The 15,500-nt window shown below is 45.1% G+C and overlaps 1 protein-coding gene across 1 annotated transcript in view; it reads left to right on the top strand.

The window, feature by feature from the left end:
- LOC119660384 (ras-specific guanine nucleotide-releasing factor 2-like) overlaps window positions 1-15,500 on the top strand; it is a 323,473-nt gene that overhangs the window by 114,978 nt on the left and 192,995 nt on the right. The window contains exon 6 of the mRNA XM_038068909.1: window positions 10,630-10,736. Within this exon, the coding sequence (XP_037924837.1) occupies window positions 10,630-10,736 (107 nt within the window). The remainder of the gene's footprint in view (window positions 1-10,629; window positions 10,737-15,500) is intronic.

Genomic DNA, 15,500 nt, shown 5'->3' with positions numbered 1-15,500 from the left:
GGCGGTGAAGGAAAAGTATAGATTAGCAAAAAGGAGACTCCGCTGTGCGATAAATAAAAGCAAAACCTGCTCAACGAAGTGAATGAGGACCAATGGGGACTTGGCTATAAGCTTGTTACCCGGAAAATCGGGGCTCTACGGAAGTCTGCATACTAAATACCGATCAGACGGGCCACATCGTACGAGCATTATTCCCCAAACACCGTGTGGCGGGTTGATACCAATAACGAGAAAAGCGTCGGGCATTGCCCCCTCCCCCCTTTCTCAACGAGGGAGCTCGAAGAAGCGGTTCTCACCATAAAAAAATAAGAAGACGCCAAACTGGTGTTCCGCCAACGGAACTTCTTTAAGCAAATCAAAGCAGCAGCGCATAGGGCTGCAGTTGGAGTCTCGACTTTAAGTCGGTTCACGGCAAATGTTGGAGGCCCAATATCTACTAGGAGATGTCTCCTGATGGGAGCGACGCAGTCGGTTCTGCTCTATGGCTGATGCCCTTGACAAGGAGGTGTATCGTAAGCGCCTTGCTCAAGTGCGAAGACGCGAAATTTTGGCGTTTGCTTATCGCACTGTCTTAGAACTGGCGGTGATGGTCATCGCGGGAGTGATCCCCGTTGCCCGCCTTACCAAGGAGCTTAAACTCTCTAGCGCCGTAAGGGGGAAAACTTAAGAGTTTAGCTGGTAGTCCGATGGCGTATCGTTACGGTAGTCGAACATTCTGCGCGTAAACGCATTCACCTACCCTAGCTACCTTGCTTCTGAAGACTCTCCTTAATCGCGTACTTCTGCTTTCACTCCTAACCTACTCGAGACTTGTGCCCTTTTAGGTTCAGGTTTGAGTTTTTTTGGATTATTCCCCTTACATGGTCGCTGCTTCCCGCTTTCTTGGCCCTATTAATGATGCCTTAGGTTTTCTTTTAGACCTCTCCTAGTTTCAGGCCTTTCTTCCGATTACGAAGGTACATTTAGCACTGAGACCTCTTTACTTCCTGACATCTGATATACTGATCTCAGATGTGCTCTCACTTGTCCCTGTTTTTTTAGCAGCGGTCTGTTTTGGTCGCAGTCCTCGCGTCTTGCTTCCACTGCTTGATGCACCAACTTCTTCTTTTTTGGGTGTGATCGCCTGGCTCTCAGTGTTTTGGAGGTGTGCCTGCGTCTGGTTGGCCAGTTTGGATGTGGTACGGAGTTTTGCTTGTTTCGTTTTATTTTTTTCTGCTCTTTTGGGTACTCATTTGGTTCCCATGAATATGGGGGCTACGAGGTCCGCCGTGTCATACGGTAAGGTCAGACTTACTCACTGAGGTGACCAGGTATCAGTGAGACTCATTAGAATACAGTCAGTTACCGCCGACTGCAAACTATTCCATGGATACGGATCGCGTGACACCATGGATTAGGGAAGGTGTATTTCGACAAACTCAAGGAACTGAATCGGTGGCCCGCGAAGATATGAGCGAAGAAGTGGGAGTGGTTTTAGTGAGGGAAAATCCCACATACACTGTTTTTTAACATTTCCGCCTCGATATATTAGAGGAATCCATCAGGATACATTCAAGCACTTGTGTTTATCTTGTTTACGAATTGGATAATTCTGCGAATACGTAACTCCTAAACATCAACCCTTCTTGGTGGGTACTTACACTTAAAATCTGCTGCAACTGGTAAACATTTTCGGGGATATTCAGAAAGGAAATCTACACTCGTACTGCCTCTAATCCCACTAATGATCCGCATAGCTTGCAAAACAATTTCAGATTTAATCTGCGATTTTACACCCTTTTCATGTAAAGTCTACAACTCACTACGGAATTCTTCCTTCTTCTGTGGTGACGAAGGATGTTTGAAACAAAGTTGCAAAATGATTATAGGTCATGGTAAGTGTTCGTTTCTCTGAGCAATAAATCCTGCACCCGTTAAGATGGCAAAGTACCATTTCAAATTGGATTTGTTATCACGATCAAAGTACCGTTTAATAACTAAGTAGTTGAAGATCAACACTTCAGATAGTATTTGCATTTTCCGGAAAGCTTCCATTTTCAATTTCCTCGAAACGTTCCATTCAAACTTTCACCTTTTTTACGTTACATACCTTCTCGTAAATCCGATTAGGGGTAGAAGAGGTATTTGCAAAATAGTCACGACACACTTGCTCCTGTTCTAGTAAGTCTCCCTCGGTGCCAAGTGGAAGGAGCCAATAAAATTCGATAAAAATACGCAAGTGCACCGGAAAGTCTGAACGAATGTTTATCAACCTGTTGGATTGTATCCTTCCCGTGTCCAATACAAACCGAGGGTAGGTATTTTATCGGGTGTTTTCCTTGAATAACAATTAGAATGGCAATATGTTGGCCTTTGATGGGGCTGAATAATAGAAAATGATTTCCCAGGCCCGGACAAAACATGAATGGGTAGGGAAATGAGCAGGACATCGTTTAGGGTGTAATTTATTGGAAGGTAAGATGTACCTATAAAACTTGTTACGGTGTTTCGTTTATTGTTGACTTTATGAGAATGTCCATTTTATAGACAAACAACCCCTTGCCAGGAGGGGGTCGATTTTATGGGGATACATACGGAGTTTTACGTAAAGCTATCGACGAAATTCTACTAAAATCTTTCTTCAAAGCGATCTATATAAATGCTCATATTTAGATAAGGATGAATCAACAATTGCTTCCCTGGACCAGCTAAGTATCACGAACATCAAAAGCATTCGAAACAGGTGAATTAGCGAGTCCACCCTTTTAGAAGGGCGTTACTGCATTGAACTTCCTCATACAGGACTCATCCCATTTTTTTCCAAACGTGCTATTTATAAATGGGTTCAGCTGAGTTTGAATATTGATGAGAGGGTGGAAGCTGCATGCAAAGTATCTAACAAGCAAAGCGAATGCACATCAATTTCAGCTTTTTGATGGAAATTGAAGTCCTAGTTGCCTTGGTGGCGCTTGCATCGACTGTAACATTTGACTTTGTAGCCAGAAATTGTTGGGCACCAACTCACCAACTGCGTCGTCCCTGAATTAATTTCAGTCAGAAGGATTAGTTTTGAGAAAAGTTTCTGGATGTCATGGTATGTTCAGATATTAACATTGAAACTAAGCAAAAGGTCACGCGATGTAACTCGGTCATATGGAAGAAACTTGCCTCTGTGTCTGCCTTGACCTTTCCATATTTACTCTGTACATGGAATTTGCATAACTGGAAAGGAAGTTTGAAAGTTGCATATTATCCTTTTCGATGTTGACATAGATGAATTTTAGTAGATGAAGGCGTTTATGCATAGAGTGTAGGACACGTCATCAGAGAAATAGACTGGAACCGTTGCTCACATTCCGGCAAGCCAGGAAATTCGTGTCACCTACGGGAGAGAAGAGGAGGAAGGGAGTTATTATTTCAACGAACTCCTTCCTATCCGATCCCCCATAGGTCGAACTCAATCTTCTTCGCAAAAAGAAGAACCGGAACGTAATGTGCTGCGCTTCTCAGCTTCATGTTGTCTGTCAAAAAAACTCTGTCGATCTATTCCTTTCCAACCTTCCCGAACGCCACCTCTCTTTATTTCCTCGCACATCTCCGTATGTCGAAACTGACGCTTACCACCCCCCACGCTTGAATTCGAAGCGGAGCGTGCCTAATTCAAACTCCAAAACTGTGCGTAAATCTGCTAAGTTAAACTTCAGCAAAGCCAAATTTGACGGTCTGAACTCAGCTTTAGCGTCTTTCAATTGGGTTCATATATTCAGCAACTCAACATGTGATCAAGTCCTAAGGATCTTTTACTATACCCTCTCCGATCTCCTCTCCTGTTATGTCCGTTTTTCCACTACTTGCATGCGTTCGTAGCCAACTTGGTTCACAACGGAGGTCCTTAATAATATTTGCCTGAAACATGCACTGCCGAGGAAGTTCCGGGCTTCTAAGAATCACGCCGACCTTGCTCACTTTAAAGTTATGCGCTCCACTGTGAATTCAGTGAATAAAACAGCGCATAAAAGGTAATAATTATGCGTCGGGACCCCTTTTGCCTGCGGTAATTTGAAACCCTTTTGATCTAATCCTAATCAATCTTGGTAATCTTGACCCCAATGTCGGACCTGGCCGCGATGGGTTTTGTAACCTTTTCCATCTTAACTGTAAAAAATCCATCTCCCTCCCCCTATGTATAATCTACAATAAAAGTTTAGAAGAATGCTGCTTTTCCCATCTCTGGGGAGAGGCCCTTACTATTCCTATCCGCAAGAGCAGAGACCCTTCCTTTGCTGTGAACTTCCGCCCATCTCTCTCCTCACCTCTTGCTCCAAAATCTTGGATGAATACGTCAACGACTGGTTGATCGCGCACTTCGGTCACCTCATTGTCAAAGAGCAGCATGGTTTCGTGAAACATAGATCCGCGGCTTCAAAACTTTTGGTCTTTACCAACTTTACCAACTCATGGCTGGAGGGACATGCTATTTATACTGGTTTCTCCAAAGCCTTTGATACCGTTCACCATAATATTCTCCGTCTAAGCTTTCTCTACTCAACTTCCCTGCCTCAGTCATATCTTTTCATTCATTCTATCTCTCATACCGTTCCTGCAGAGTTTCCTTTCATGAAAAATGTTGTCTGACGGTTCGGCCAGGCAACTCATCAGATGCTGCCTCACCTTTGCCCTGGGAGCAGCGTGAAAGAAAGTAGTAACAGATGGAAACACGACGCGAGTGCGAATTATATTGAAGTGAAATCCGTTCTAAGTTCAAACCTACACCAGGCCGAAATGAATTTTTTTGTGGATACTGAGAGTCCTGATTCCGCATCCACTTTGATGGTCACTCATCTCGTTCCTCTCCCCCTTCCTGTAGTGTTCCCCAAGGTTCTATTCTTGGCGCCCTACTCTTCCTGTTTTCTATCAATGACCTCGCCTCCATCCTCACCTGGCCGTGTTTGCTTTACGCAGGTGACCTGTGTTTCCTATCCACTGAACTGTACTCTCTTGCAGCCCAACCTTGATAATCTATTCCGTTAGCGTTCGGTCAACAAGCTGACGTTGAATGTCAGCAAATGCCACGGTATGTGCTATTCGCTTAAATTCTCCCCAACGTCCTTTTCCTATTTTCTTGGTGGACAGCCCCTTTCACTACTGACCTCCTTCCAAGACCTGGGTGTAATATTCGACGTCAAAATTCGTTTCAATTCCCACTTCGTTGACATCATCATTAGAGCTTTCAAAATGTCTGGTTTTATCCTACGTTCTTCCTTTGACTTTACCTGAATTCAGCCCTCCTTAACACTCTTCAAGTTCCTTGTCAAAAACATCCTTGAATAATGCTTGAGACCACAAAGATCACCTTGCAGACAGGCTATACAGGCCAGCTTAGCTTCGGATCAAGTATTACACCCAGAAACTTTAAGTTTGGAGGAAAGTAACAATTTTTGTTAATTAGCGGCGGTAGGTGGAATTCGGCTACCCTTGTCTTGGTGGTGACTAGCATCAGTTTCGTTATGGTTGGCTTTATGCCGAGTCCGCATCTTGCCAGCCAAGGGCACACTTTTCGCAGCGCTACTTCCACGATGTCATTCACAATGGAGGAAACATCCCTAGCACTAATATCACGAAGTAGTCGGAATACACTGCCAGCTTCACCACGCTCCTGCCTAATAACCGTATGGTCATCTATAAACCAAGGTGGTGCACCTTGTGGCGTGTCTTTGCCCACAACTCTGGTCAAGAATCGGCTTGATTATCTTGGTTCTTAGCCATGATGTTATTCAATGTGTAAAATAACTCGGTAATCAAATACTTGTCAAGGCTTCCTTTGGGGTTGATACGAACACTGGTTAATGCTCCCTCTATATTCAGGAAGACAACTAGAGTACTAGAATGTACTGCAATGACCGCCCAATCGACCAGGAGAGCGGTTTATGCAGATTTCCCTTTGAGGTAGGCGTACTGGAATTAGTGAAAGACGTTCTTTTCACAAGCGGATATCCAGGACACACTTAACGGTCTTCAGTGCGAAGGAGGTGAGGCTGATTGGTCGAAAGTTCTTCGCAAACTCATGGCTGTGCCTGCCCGCTTTCGATATGAAAACACCTTCAAAACTGTGGTATGTATCTCAAAAACATACAGCTCCGGTAAATCTCGACAAGTTGTGGAACAGCTCTTTTTTGTTGCTTCTGTAGTATGACTATGACTATTATGCCATCTGGGCCCGAAGATAAATATGCGGGGAAGCTGTTTATAGCCCAGCCGATGTTATCCACGGTATTTACCGATTTGGCAGTCTCGCAAAGCTGGTGTGTCTGCATACCCTCAACGCAGGGCTCTGACTCACAGTCCTCCTTGCTGGCCGAGAATTACGTCTGAGAGATCGTTGGTGGCGTCGATTGGATCCAGGTCATTGTCCGGTTTCACTTCACTTCGCTTCCACCTTTGCGTTCCTAATTCTGAAGCGCAGTTTGTGGTCGGCCTTTTCAAGTACCTCTAGGCAATCTCCGTTTATATGGAGCAGAAAAGATTGACTGATAACTACCCAGTCATCTTTGTTAATCCAGGTGTTTCGGAGTTGCAGGAATTGAACAAGCGTATCCTTATCCATGCCAATCTTTGACGACCAGATACAAGCGACCAATTTTCTAAGGATCTTGTCATTCGGGATGACTTTGACCTTTGCGCCGAGGCAGGCGTCCCTGATTTAAGTGGCGCGCGAACCGAGAAAATCCTTGGAGCATTGGTGCTCGTATGCTATAATGTGGAACCCACGGATCACCTGAGAGGATTCGAACGGTGGATGAATTCCTCGTGTTCGCCTTTGTTGTCTCGCAGATTCTCTATGACTATCTTCGATAACCTGGCTTCAACCCAAGTCCACACCTTCGGCGCTTATTTGGCGTTACGGTACTGCCATACACACGCAAGGGACTTCTGCCCACGTATTGACGGATTTCGCAGTTCTTAGCTCCTCGGCTGGCTGTTGCTGCTGACCTGTTTGCAGAGGTCTTTGTATGGTGGTTGGAAGGGCATGCGAGGGTATCCACCCTCAGAAGGATCTGGTCATACGTTCCAAGATGCCTGGGGGTGTTGACCGCCGATATCGCATGTCGGGACGGTGGAGTCGCCCGCATCTTCGAGACTGCGTCCTTGGGCAGACGAAGAATTCCCGAGTTGCGTAATCCTGCTCTAATGTCCAGCACTGAGTGCTGGCCACAAACATCTCTCGCTGGGCTGTGCGGAGGCCGAGGGGGACGAAAGGCAAGGACTGCGTTTGTGTGCACCCGTCGCGAGCCAGCAAAATGGCCTTAAACTTTCGGTGCCAACGTTCCAGCATACCATTGGACTGTGGATGGTATGCAGTAATCCTATCTCGTTTGAAACCAAGAAGCTTTCCTAGCCTCGCGAAAGGACTGTCTGGCCCAAGAGATTACGTCCTAGTTCATGGGTGTCCAGAAATATTTATCAGTGACTAACCGGTTCGTCCACCTGGTGCCTGGGTGCGCAAGATCATGAATCGCGTTGAATACTTCCTTGCGAAAATCGGCCTGAATAGTGTGGGTCCCTTATCTGAGGTTTCGTAGAGTAAATTAAAATTTGGGCCGAAAATAGGAAACTCCTTGAATTTGTATTTGAAATTTGCCCTCAGGCTCTGAAGCTCTGCGTCGCCTCTTTGGGCCTATGTGATTGCGTATAATCGACCGGGGCGGAGACAGTAACCTTCGAGATTCGAGACAAAGGGTCAGCAACTACGTTATTTTTTCCAGACACGCGTTGGATATCAGAAGTAAACCGCCTGATATAACTCAATTGCCTAAGTTGGCGAGGGGACGATTTGTCGTGTTATTGTCTAAGCCCGAACGTAAAGGGTTTGTGGTCCGTGAACACAATGAACGGCCTGCCCTCAAGGGAGAAACGAAAGTATTTAATTGCAAGGTACGCGGAAGGTAGTTCCTGATCGTAGGCGCTGTAATTGCATGGAGCTGCTCCAAAAAGAAGCTCAATAGTTCCCAGATTTGATTCACCTGTTGCCGAAGAGCGGCGCCTACCGTTGTATCAGAGGCATCGAAGAACAGAGCTGGAAGTGCATTTGGCTCAGGAAATTTCAGCAGTTTGCACTAACAAGCTGTTGTTTGATCGTCTCAAACGCATGGACGGCCTCAGCAGACCATTCAACTTCACGGTGGTCTTTGGTTTTGGGCCTAGACAAGTACGGGTTCGGGATCGCTTGGTGATGGACGCCCTGAGCAAGGAACGTCAATAAAAATTTAACATCCCCGAGAACCTTCGCAGATCCATCACCGCGGTTGGTAGTGGAAAACTCTTAATCGCCTGAACCTTGTCGGGGTCAGGTTGGATACCGTCAGGGGTTACTAAGTGGCCGAGAAAATTCACCTGCCTCTGGAGGAATCTGCATTTTTTAAGGTTGAGTACATGTCCGGCCTCGTGGAGACGTTGAAAAATGCACTCGAGCCGTTCCAAGTGTTCAGATTCTGAAGAGGAAGCGACCAAAACATCATCAATGTAGACGAAACAAAATTCAAGCTTCGTAAGGCAGAGGTCGGCAAAGTCCTAGAAAATTATGGAGTGTCATTTTGGCAGGTAGAAATGCGTACGATACGAGGTTGCGGAGCCTATTAATGTTCTGTTGTGCAAGTCCACCAGCAGCCCATAGTGACGCAAGAAGTCAGCCGATGATAATTCCTGCCAGAATGAAACGCCATGAAAATGTTTGACGCCGTCCGAGACTTACGTCCACCTGCTTGGTGAACGCATCAGCCAATGTCGTCACGAGTGACTTGAGGTTGTTCATTTGCCGAGTTGTGTCACGGGAAACTTCTGCGACCACGAGACGCGCGTACACCTCGCGTATTTAATCGACCGTGGCGAACAACGCTTCCAGCGATCCCGAGCCCACGCAGACCAAGAGAGCGCGCCAGCTCTCCGCAAGACGCTGCGGCCAGAGTGACTTCAGCAGCGCCGAGCTAACCTTATCCCCACCCACATTACTTTGTAATATATCAATACGCTGCGCCGGCGGTCCAATCAAGAGAAAGTTCTGACTTTTCTCATTCTGTCTATGCCAGGCCGTTAGCTGTTTTCCGCAGCCATTGGATGTTGTTGGTGTTGGCGAATCCATAATGACGCCCAGGTTCGCACTTCCGATGCCCCGTTACAATTCTTCAACAATCGCTTGGTATTTCCCGAGGTCTTTTTCATCCTGCTCGCCGACAGTACCGGACTTCTTATTCTTCGCAATCTCCCTCAGAATATGTATGATCATCTAATTCTGAGTCACGAGCAGGACTCCAGTGGATCTCCGCCTCTTAGCCAATTTCCGGTTGGCGATATTCTTGTCCACCCTTGCTTTTGAGGGGCTCCGACGTTTATGGTTTCGGTTAAGGACTACTATGGTTGGTATTTGCTACACCCAGCTTAACGGCAGTGGATTCCAGCTGGAAAACTCTAGTTCATCTGCCGCCTCGCTCTGGAGGTCTTATTTGAAACTGCAGTTGCCCAAATTATTGACAGTTCGCATACCAAAGACCGAGCTTCCCATTGACAAGCAACCCTTGACGTATCTTCTTCCAACTCGGCTCGGCGGTCCTGTTAGCACCTTCTGCAGTGCAGGGCGGACGGTCTCCGGGCTATTGCTTTGGCTCATCCATCTACCAGATCCGCTAACACATGACCAAGAGGTGTTTACCTCCTCCTCGTCAGTTGGATGAGCCTACTTCCAACCCGGGCCTACACACTCGTGCCCAGTCCAAAGACAGTTTCCAGCGGCCACCGCAATGAGGTCCCGTGTGAGCTTGCAGAATTTTTCAACGTTAACTTGAAGCATAATCGAATCAGGCTGCCTACGACACGGTTGAGGTTTCGTAGATTTTCCATGCTTTTTTCGAAAGTGACGCCCAAATGGCCTCCAATACTTCTTCTAAACGCCATCACTACACTAAAAAATAGAACAGGAAAATCTATCTACGCTGCGATTTCGATGATTTCAGCTTCTTCCCAAGTTTACCGGAAATTTCTGCTTTCCGTCAGTCTCACTTACACCTCCATAAAAATGCCATCCTTTTTTCTCGGTCATACGACAGAAACCCCAAAAATTTATTTGTAATTTGTTGGAATGTAAAAGTATTGTTCTTTAAAACTTCTTAATTTTAGAAAACATTATCATGCAGTGAACCAGCTAATCCCTCAGTCGCAAAGAATAACATTTACCTTTTTTCGTGTGGTATTCAAATATACCAACGTTTCTCATTTTTGAGGCATTCCGCTATTCAAAATGCATTTATTAGCACACAACGTGGGCATGTATACAACCGGGCCAAAAGAAAGATAATTGAACAATCTTTAAAATTTAGCTGAGAGGGCTTTACAACTAAAATTTTAAAAGATGGGGATGAGGATTATGAATTCGAAAGGACGATAATGTAGATGCTAAAGGATGCTTCACTGCAAGAAAAGGAAAACATGCTGGGTATAAAAAATGGACCTTCCTGGCAGTTCGGTATAGAACAATAGCGAAGGGACAATATTTTTTTATTGTCCTCGAAATAGCTACAGGAACTCCATATTTATCTTGTCTATATAAACATGTACTAGTAGATACCCACTTTTATGTATCTTTTTGTTGTCTATTTCCAGCATTGTTTCTCTATTTCATTTCGAAAGGACAATCTCAGACAATATGAATTACGAGCTTCATCGGAATCAGAGTGTTCATCGTGGATCCTTGCCATCCGGGATGCCAGGTAATTTTCTGCTATGTGAACATCTAGTGTGAGAGTCACGTGGACTTCATTAGATACTTGCAGATACTACAGAATATATCAATTCAATAAATAGATAGATTAGGTAGAGCTTAAAATTATGTGGAAAATTGTTTCTTTTATTCCTGTGGAAAGTTCCGAGTTACTACCATTCTCCAAGCGCTCTCATTGTCGCTATTGATTAAATTGAATATGAAGGAACGCGACAAGAGGAGATACTAACGAGAAAGATGGTGTCCTTTTTTGCCCAAATCTGTATACTGACAGAAGCCAATTTACCTAAAAGATAGACAGGCTCATGTCAACAGTAGAAGGTAGGACGAGCAAATTTGAAATATTTGACGAAACAAAATGGTTCCATTCCTGCCAACTCTTCCCAAATATCCATCCCATTCCAATGAGATATGTTTAATTGGAATTTCTGGAAGCTGTTGTTGGTGTTTTGTGACAAAAAGAGATTGTATAGCATCATCAGATATTTTATCTGTTTGGATAGTTCTCAGGAAAGTCATGTCATTTTGGAAGAAATTGCATCAAAAGTGGAGAGAAGGACTTTCTTTTGAAGTAAGCGGGCTTAAGGTAGAATTTCTCTGACGAAATGAAATATTAATGGAGGACCCATTTTATTACTTGAATAAATTTTGAAACATCACACATCGTAAGGGTCATGAACGTCTGGGGCTGAACGATAACTGCGCATTTAACATCTTACTTGCAACTTTCCGAGGGTGGATTTTTACAAGTGCAGTTGGGGTGGTAGCAGTGTTATCTTTGAAGATGGTGGCACGGAGCTCGATGTCACCCTACGCATTAACAGCGCTAGATCTGCCGTTGCTGTTTTGTCTAAAATTTGGAAATGCAGATACCTTAATACTATCAAACATCTAATGTTCACTCCGGGGTATTATATGGGAGCCGAATTTAGAAAGTGACCACCACTTCAAAAGCTCCAAGCCTTTGTAAACACCGGTCTTTACGGTGTCATCGGTATATCCTGTTCTATGAAAATGTCTAGTGATGACCTACGTCGGCGTAAAGAGTCCTCTCCCGGTAGATGTATTGATTAGAAGGCAGAATTGGCAGTAGATGGGTCACACTTGAGGAGAGGGTGTCGAGTGCATGGCTGGCCATGACATGAAATGGAATCTACATTCCCAGAGAAGTCGCTGAGCAAGTGACGTTGAATCATACGGCGCTAAATAGTAGAGGAGGAGTGTAGATTTCTCGGGAAGATACTGTAATGATGGCCTGTACGCATGGTGGACAAGCTATCCACCTTTCAGGAGATATTTGCCACCATCTATAGACATAAAAAATAGTAAGTTTCTGATGTTGAAAGTACAATAGTTGGTAAAATTTCCAACCCCATGCCCGGACATTTCAATGAAAACTCGTGGCGGTTACCTCCCTTTTAGAAGCTCTGACCCCTGCAAGTGGATTTTTTTCTACTTTAATTTCGAGGAGGGTATGAGGATTGTTTACAGGCAGAAGAGTAGTGTCCTCCTTTTTAAGGTTTTGTTGAAAACAATACCTTATTATAATTGGTTCACTGTCTGTCTGTCCGTCTGTCTGCCTGTCTCTCTGTCTGTCTATCTGCTTGATGACAATTACTTCAAGGATCCGTTCTCAGAAACTCGATTCGGTTCACTGTCTGTCTGTCCGTCTCTCCGTCTCTCTGCCTTTCTCTTGTGTCTGTCAATCTGCTTGTTGACAATTACTTCAAGGATCCGTTCTCAGAAACCAGGTTTCGATAGGAGCAAGCTTAATGAAAAGTTTGGTGCAAATACTACTATTATTAATAAAGTTATAGTTTGCGTTGAATAACTTCACTCTCAGCGGGATCTTCAGTGGAAGAAAAACTGGTAACCCCGATAAGACCCACACTGGAAGCACCAGACTCCTCTACCAGCGGTAAGGCGCGCAAGAAGCGTAAAACCAACATTTCTGTGGTGGATGACGCTATGTTGTGCTCAGCACCAGGATTAGGGCCGGTGTGCAAGGAGGTGATCAAATCAGTGAGAGAGATCTAAACGAAACTGATCCCTCCCATAGGAATACGGACACGAAGGCGGGAAGGAATAGGAGGTATACGCCAGCTGCGGCCTCATATCTGACTGCTGCTATGGGAGTTTCGTCCGATGATGGTAAAATGGCAGAGGGACAATTTAGCATCCTCCGGGAAAGCCTGTGGAAAAAAAATTGGAGCCTGGAATGAAGCCAAAATTTAACAATAAAGGCTTTCACGATGGGCTTCTCCATTTGGAATGTATTGATAAGACTGCCTTAGAGTGGCTCCAGCAGGTAATCCCGGCTTTGTTCATGAATGCCAGGAAGGATAAATCTACAAACGTGGAGGGTTTCAACTTGGTTTTCGAATTGGACCAAAAGCGTCTGAATGTACTAAGCGAAAGCCAGCATAACATCTTTGGTGCGCTTTCCCACAAAGGAGTTGCGCGTGGAGAATAGTGCATACGCCACTGGTGAAGGGACTTAAGAGTAAATCCTCTCTGCTAGTAACTTCTGCTACACCATTTACGAAACAGGGGGAAGAAAGGGACGCGAGAGACGTGGAAGAAACTGACTTGAAGCCTGTTCGCGTGATCGGATCTATGCAAACCGGACAAGGCAAACTAGTGAAAGTGTTAAGTGGAAAACTGACGAATGCTCTGCGGGATGAGATGGGACCTTAATGGAGATGGGGACTTAATTTATGTCAAACATCATAAAGATTGGTCAAATTAACCTGCAGCATGCCAAAGCCTCCTCCTATTTGCTGACAAAGCTACAAGATTGCCCCTACATTTTTCTGGTCTAAGAGCCATGGGTTCGATTTAATAGAATCGGTGGCATTGGATCAGTAAAGGGAGCTAGGATCTTTTACGATCAAAGATCCATATGAACAAGAGATTGTGTCCTGATGTCAAGACATGTCCCCAGGACCTAGCTGTAGTCATCGTACCATACCAGATTAATGGCGAAGGAGAGGAAGGAGCGGAAAAACATCATAGTTGCCTCCATTTATTTACCCTATGATTTGTGTCCTCCATCGGCCCAAGAACTATGGGATCTGGTAGCATGTGTAAAATCAAGTGGTCTCGAATTCTTAACAGGTTCCAACACGAAAGCTTAAAATATTTATTTCCCGAGGCTAAAGCGGTAAAACGGTTGCTTGGCGTAACTGGGAACCAGGCGACTTCTGAACCGTGGTTGTAAAAGCAATAAGAACGAAAAAGAGCTAAACTTTCGGAACTCAACGTAAATATAAGAACGAGGAGCGTACTGCCAGGAACTGAAAGTTAAAAGAGGGACTTTAAAACTGTGTATAGTCACTAAAAGAGATGAATCGTCCAAGTTGGACTCTTTCAGAAAATCCGATGGTTCTTTCACAAGCTCCAGACTGAAATCAGTACAGACTCTCTTGGAAGTACACCATCCTGGAGAACTGGTGAAAAAAGTGGAAGGGGGAGAGTTGATGGTTATTGCAACCCTTCAATACGCAAATGTTGCAAAGTAAACTGGGGGAATATGAAAGCACATTTCAAAGCACCGAGAATCAATGGCATCTATCCAGGAATGCTAAAAGAAGGTATGGAGAACTTAGAGCGATTGCTAAGAAATATTTTTTGCTTTGAGCTATGTACCTAGCTCTTAACAGGAGGTAGTCTTCATTCGGAAGCCTGGGAAAGCTGACTTTTCTAATCCAAAGAACTTTGTGGTTCGTGGGCATTGAAGGGACGAATACGCGAACTCAGTGATTGCTCTGTGTTGAAGTGGCTGTCAATCGCTACCTAACTACCAAAGCATAGACAGCCCCGAAGGAGTTGTGCTATCGCCACTTCTGTGGTACATTAGACCTCAAGCGTCGGCATGAAGGTTTTTTTTTAAATACCAATTTGAGCAGGCTGTGACCTCTGACGCTTCACTGGTTCTCGTGGTTTCTCCTTTTGGTGTTGACATTGGGGCTCGAGTGGTTCCGCTTCGAAGGTGAATTTTGCTTCGGTAGTGCTGATTTTCATAAATTGCGCCGTTGGATCTTTCGCTCCGGTGTGCATACCAGACACGTTCTCGAAGGATTTTTCGCTGGGCTCCTCTTACACGGTTCAAAGCGCGCTACATTTTTCGGAAATTCAGATTAAGTTCGCCCAATCTCATATAATGACGACAAGAACGCACCCCCCGAGGCCAGTTAGCCCAATGTCATATAATGACGACAACAACGCTACAGGTGCTTCCGGCACCTCTGCGTCCCCCAAGGCCGCAGTGGCGGCCAGGTGCCACTGTTTCGGTGACGTAAACCGGAGGCCTGGTTACGCCAGTTGGAGATGCAGTTCGCGCTTGCGGGGATCACTACAGACGCTATCACCAAGCGACTGTCGGTAAGTGAGTCAACAAACCTGAATCACTTGCAGACGATTGTCATCTTTGGCGGTTCTCCAAGTCAACTGCTGGGTGAGATGAAGCAGTTGGAGGCGTGGTAGAGTAATAGAGTAGAGTAGCTGTATTTGCAGTGACTCTCGGGGAGCACTCATGCCTTCTTGCCCTGTGCGAGTTTCGGGTTTTCGGAAGTGTTATCGAATACAGCTGTCAAAAATTACGAGGTGTATGTGCATCCATTGGTCAGTGATGTTTCGCGGGATGCCACGAACTAAATTACCAAGCTCTGCGTTCGAGCGGTAGGTACCGAACCTGCTTATGGTTCTCCAACCGAAATGGGCTATCGAGTTATCGCACGTCAGGGACCTCAAC

Source organism: Hermetia illucens, chromosome 6 (assembly GCF_905115235.1).
Source record: "Hermetia illucens chromosome 6, iHerIll2.2.curated.20191125, whole genome shotgun sequence".
NCBI lineage: Eukaryota > Metazoa > Arthropoda > Insecta > Diptera > Stratiomyidae > Hermetia > Hermetia illucens.
The sequence above is the reverse complement of the archived record's forward strand: the minus strand, read 5'-3'. Positions and strand labels throughout refer to the sequence as shown.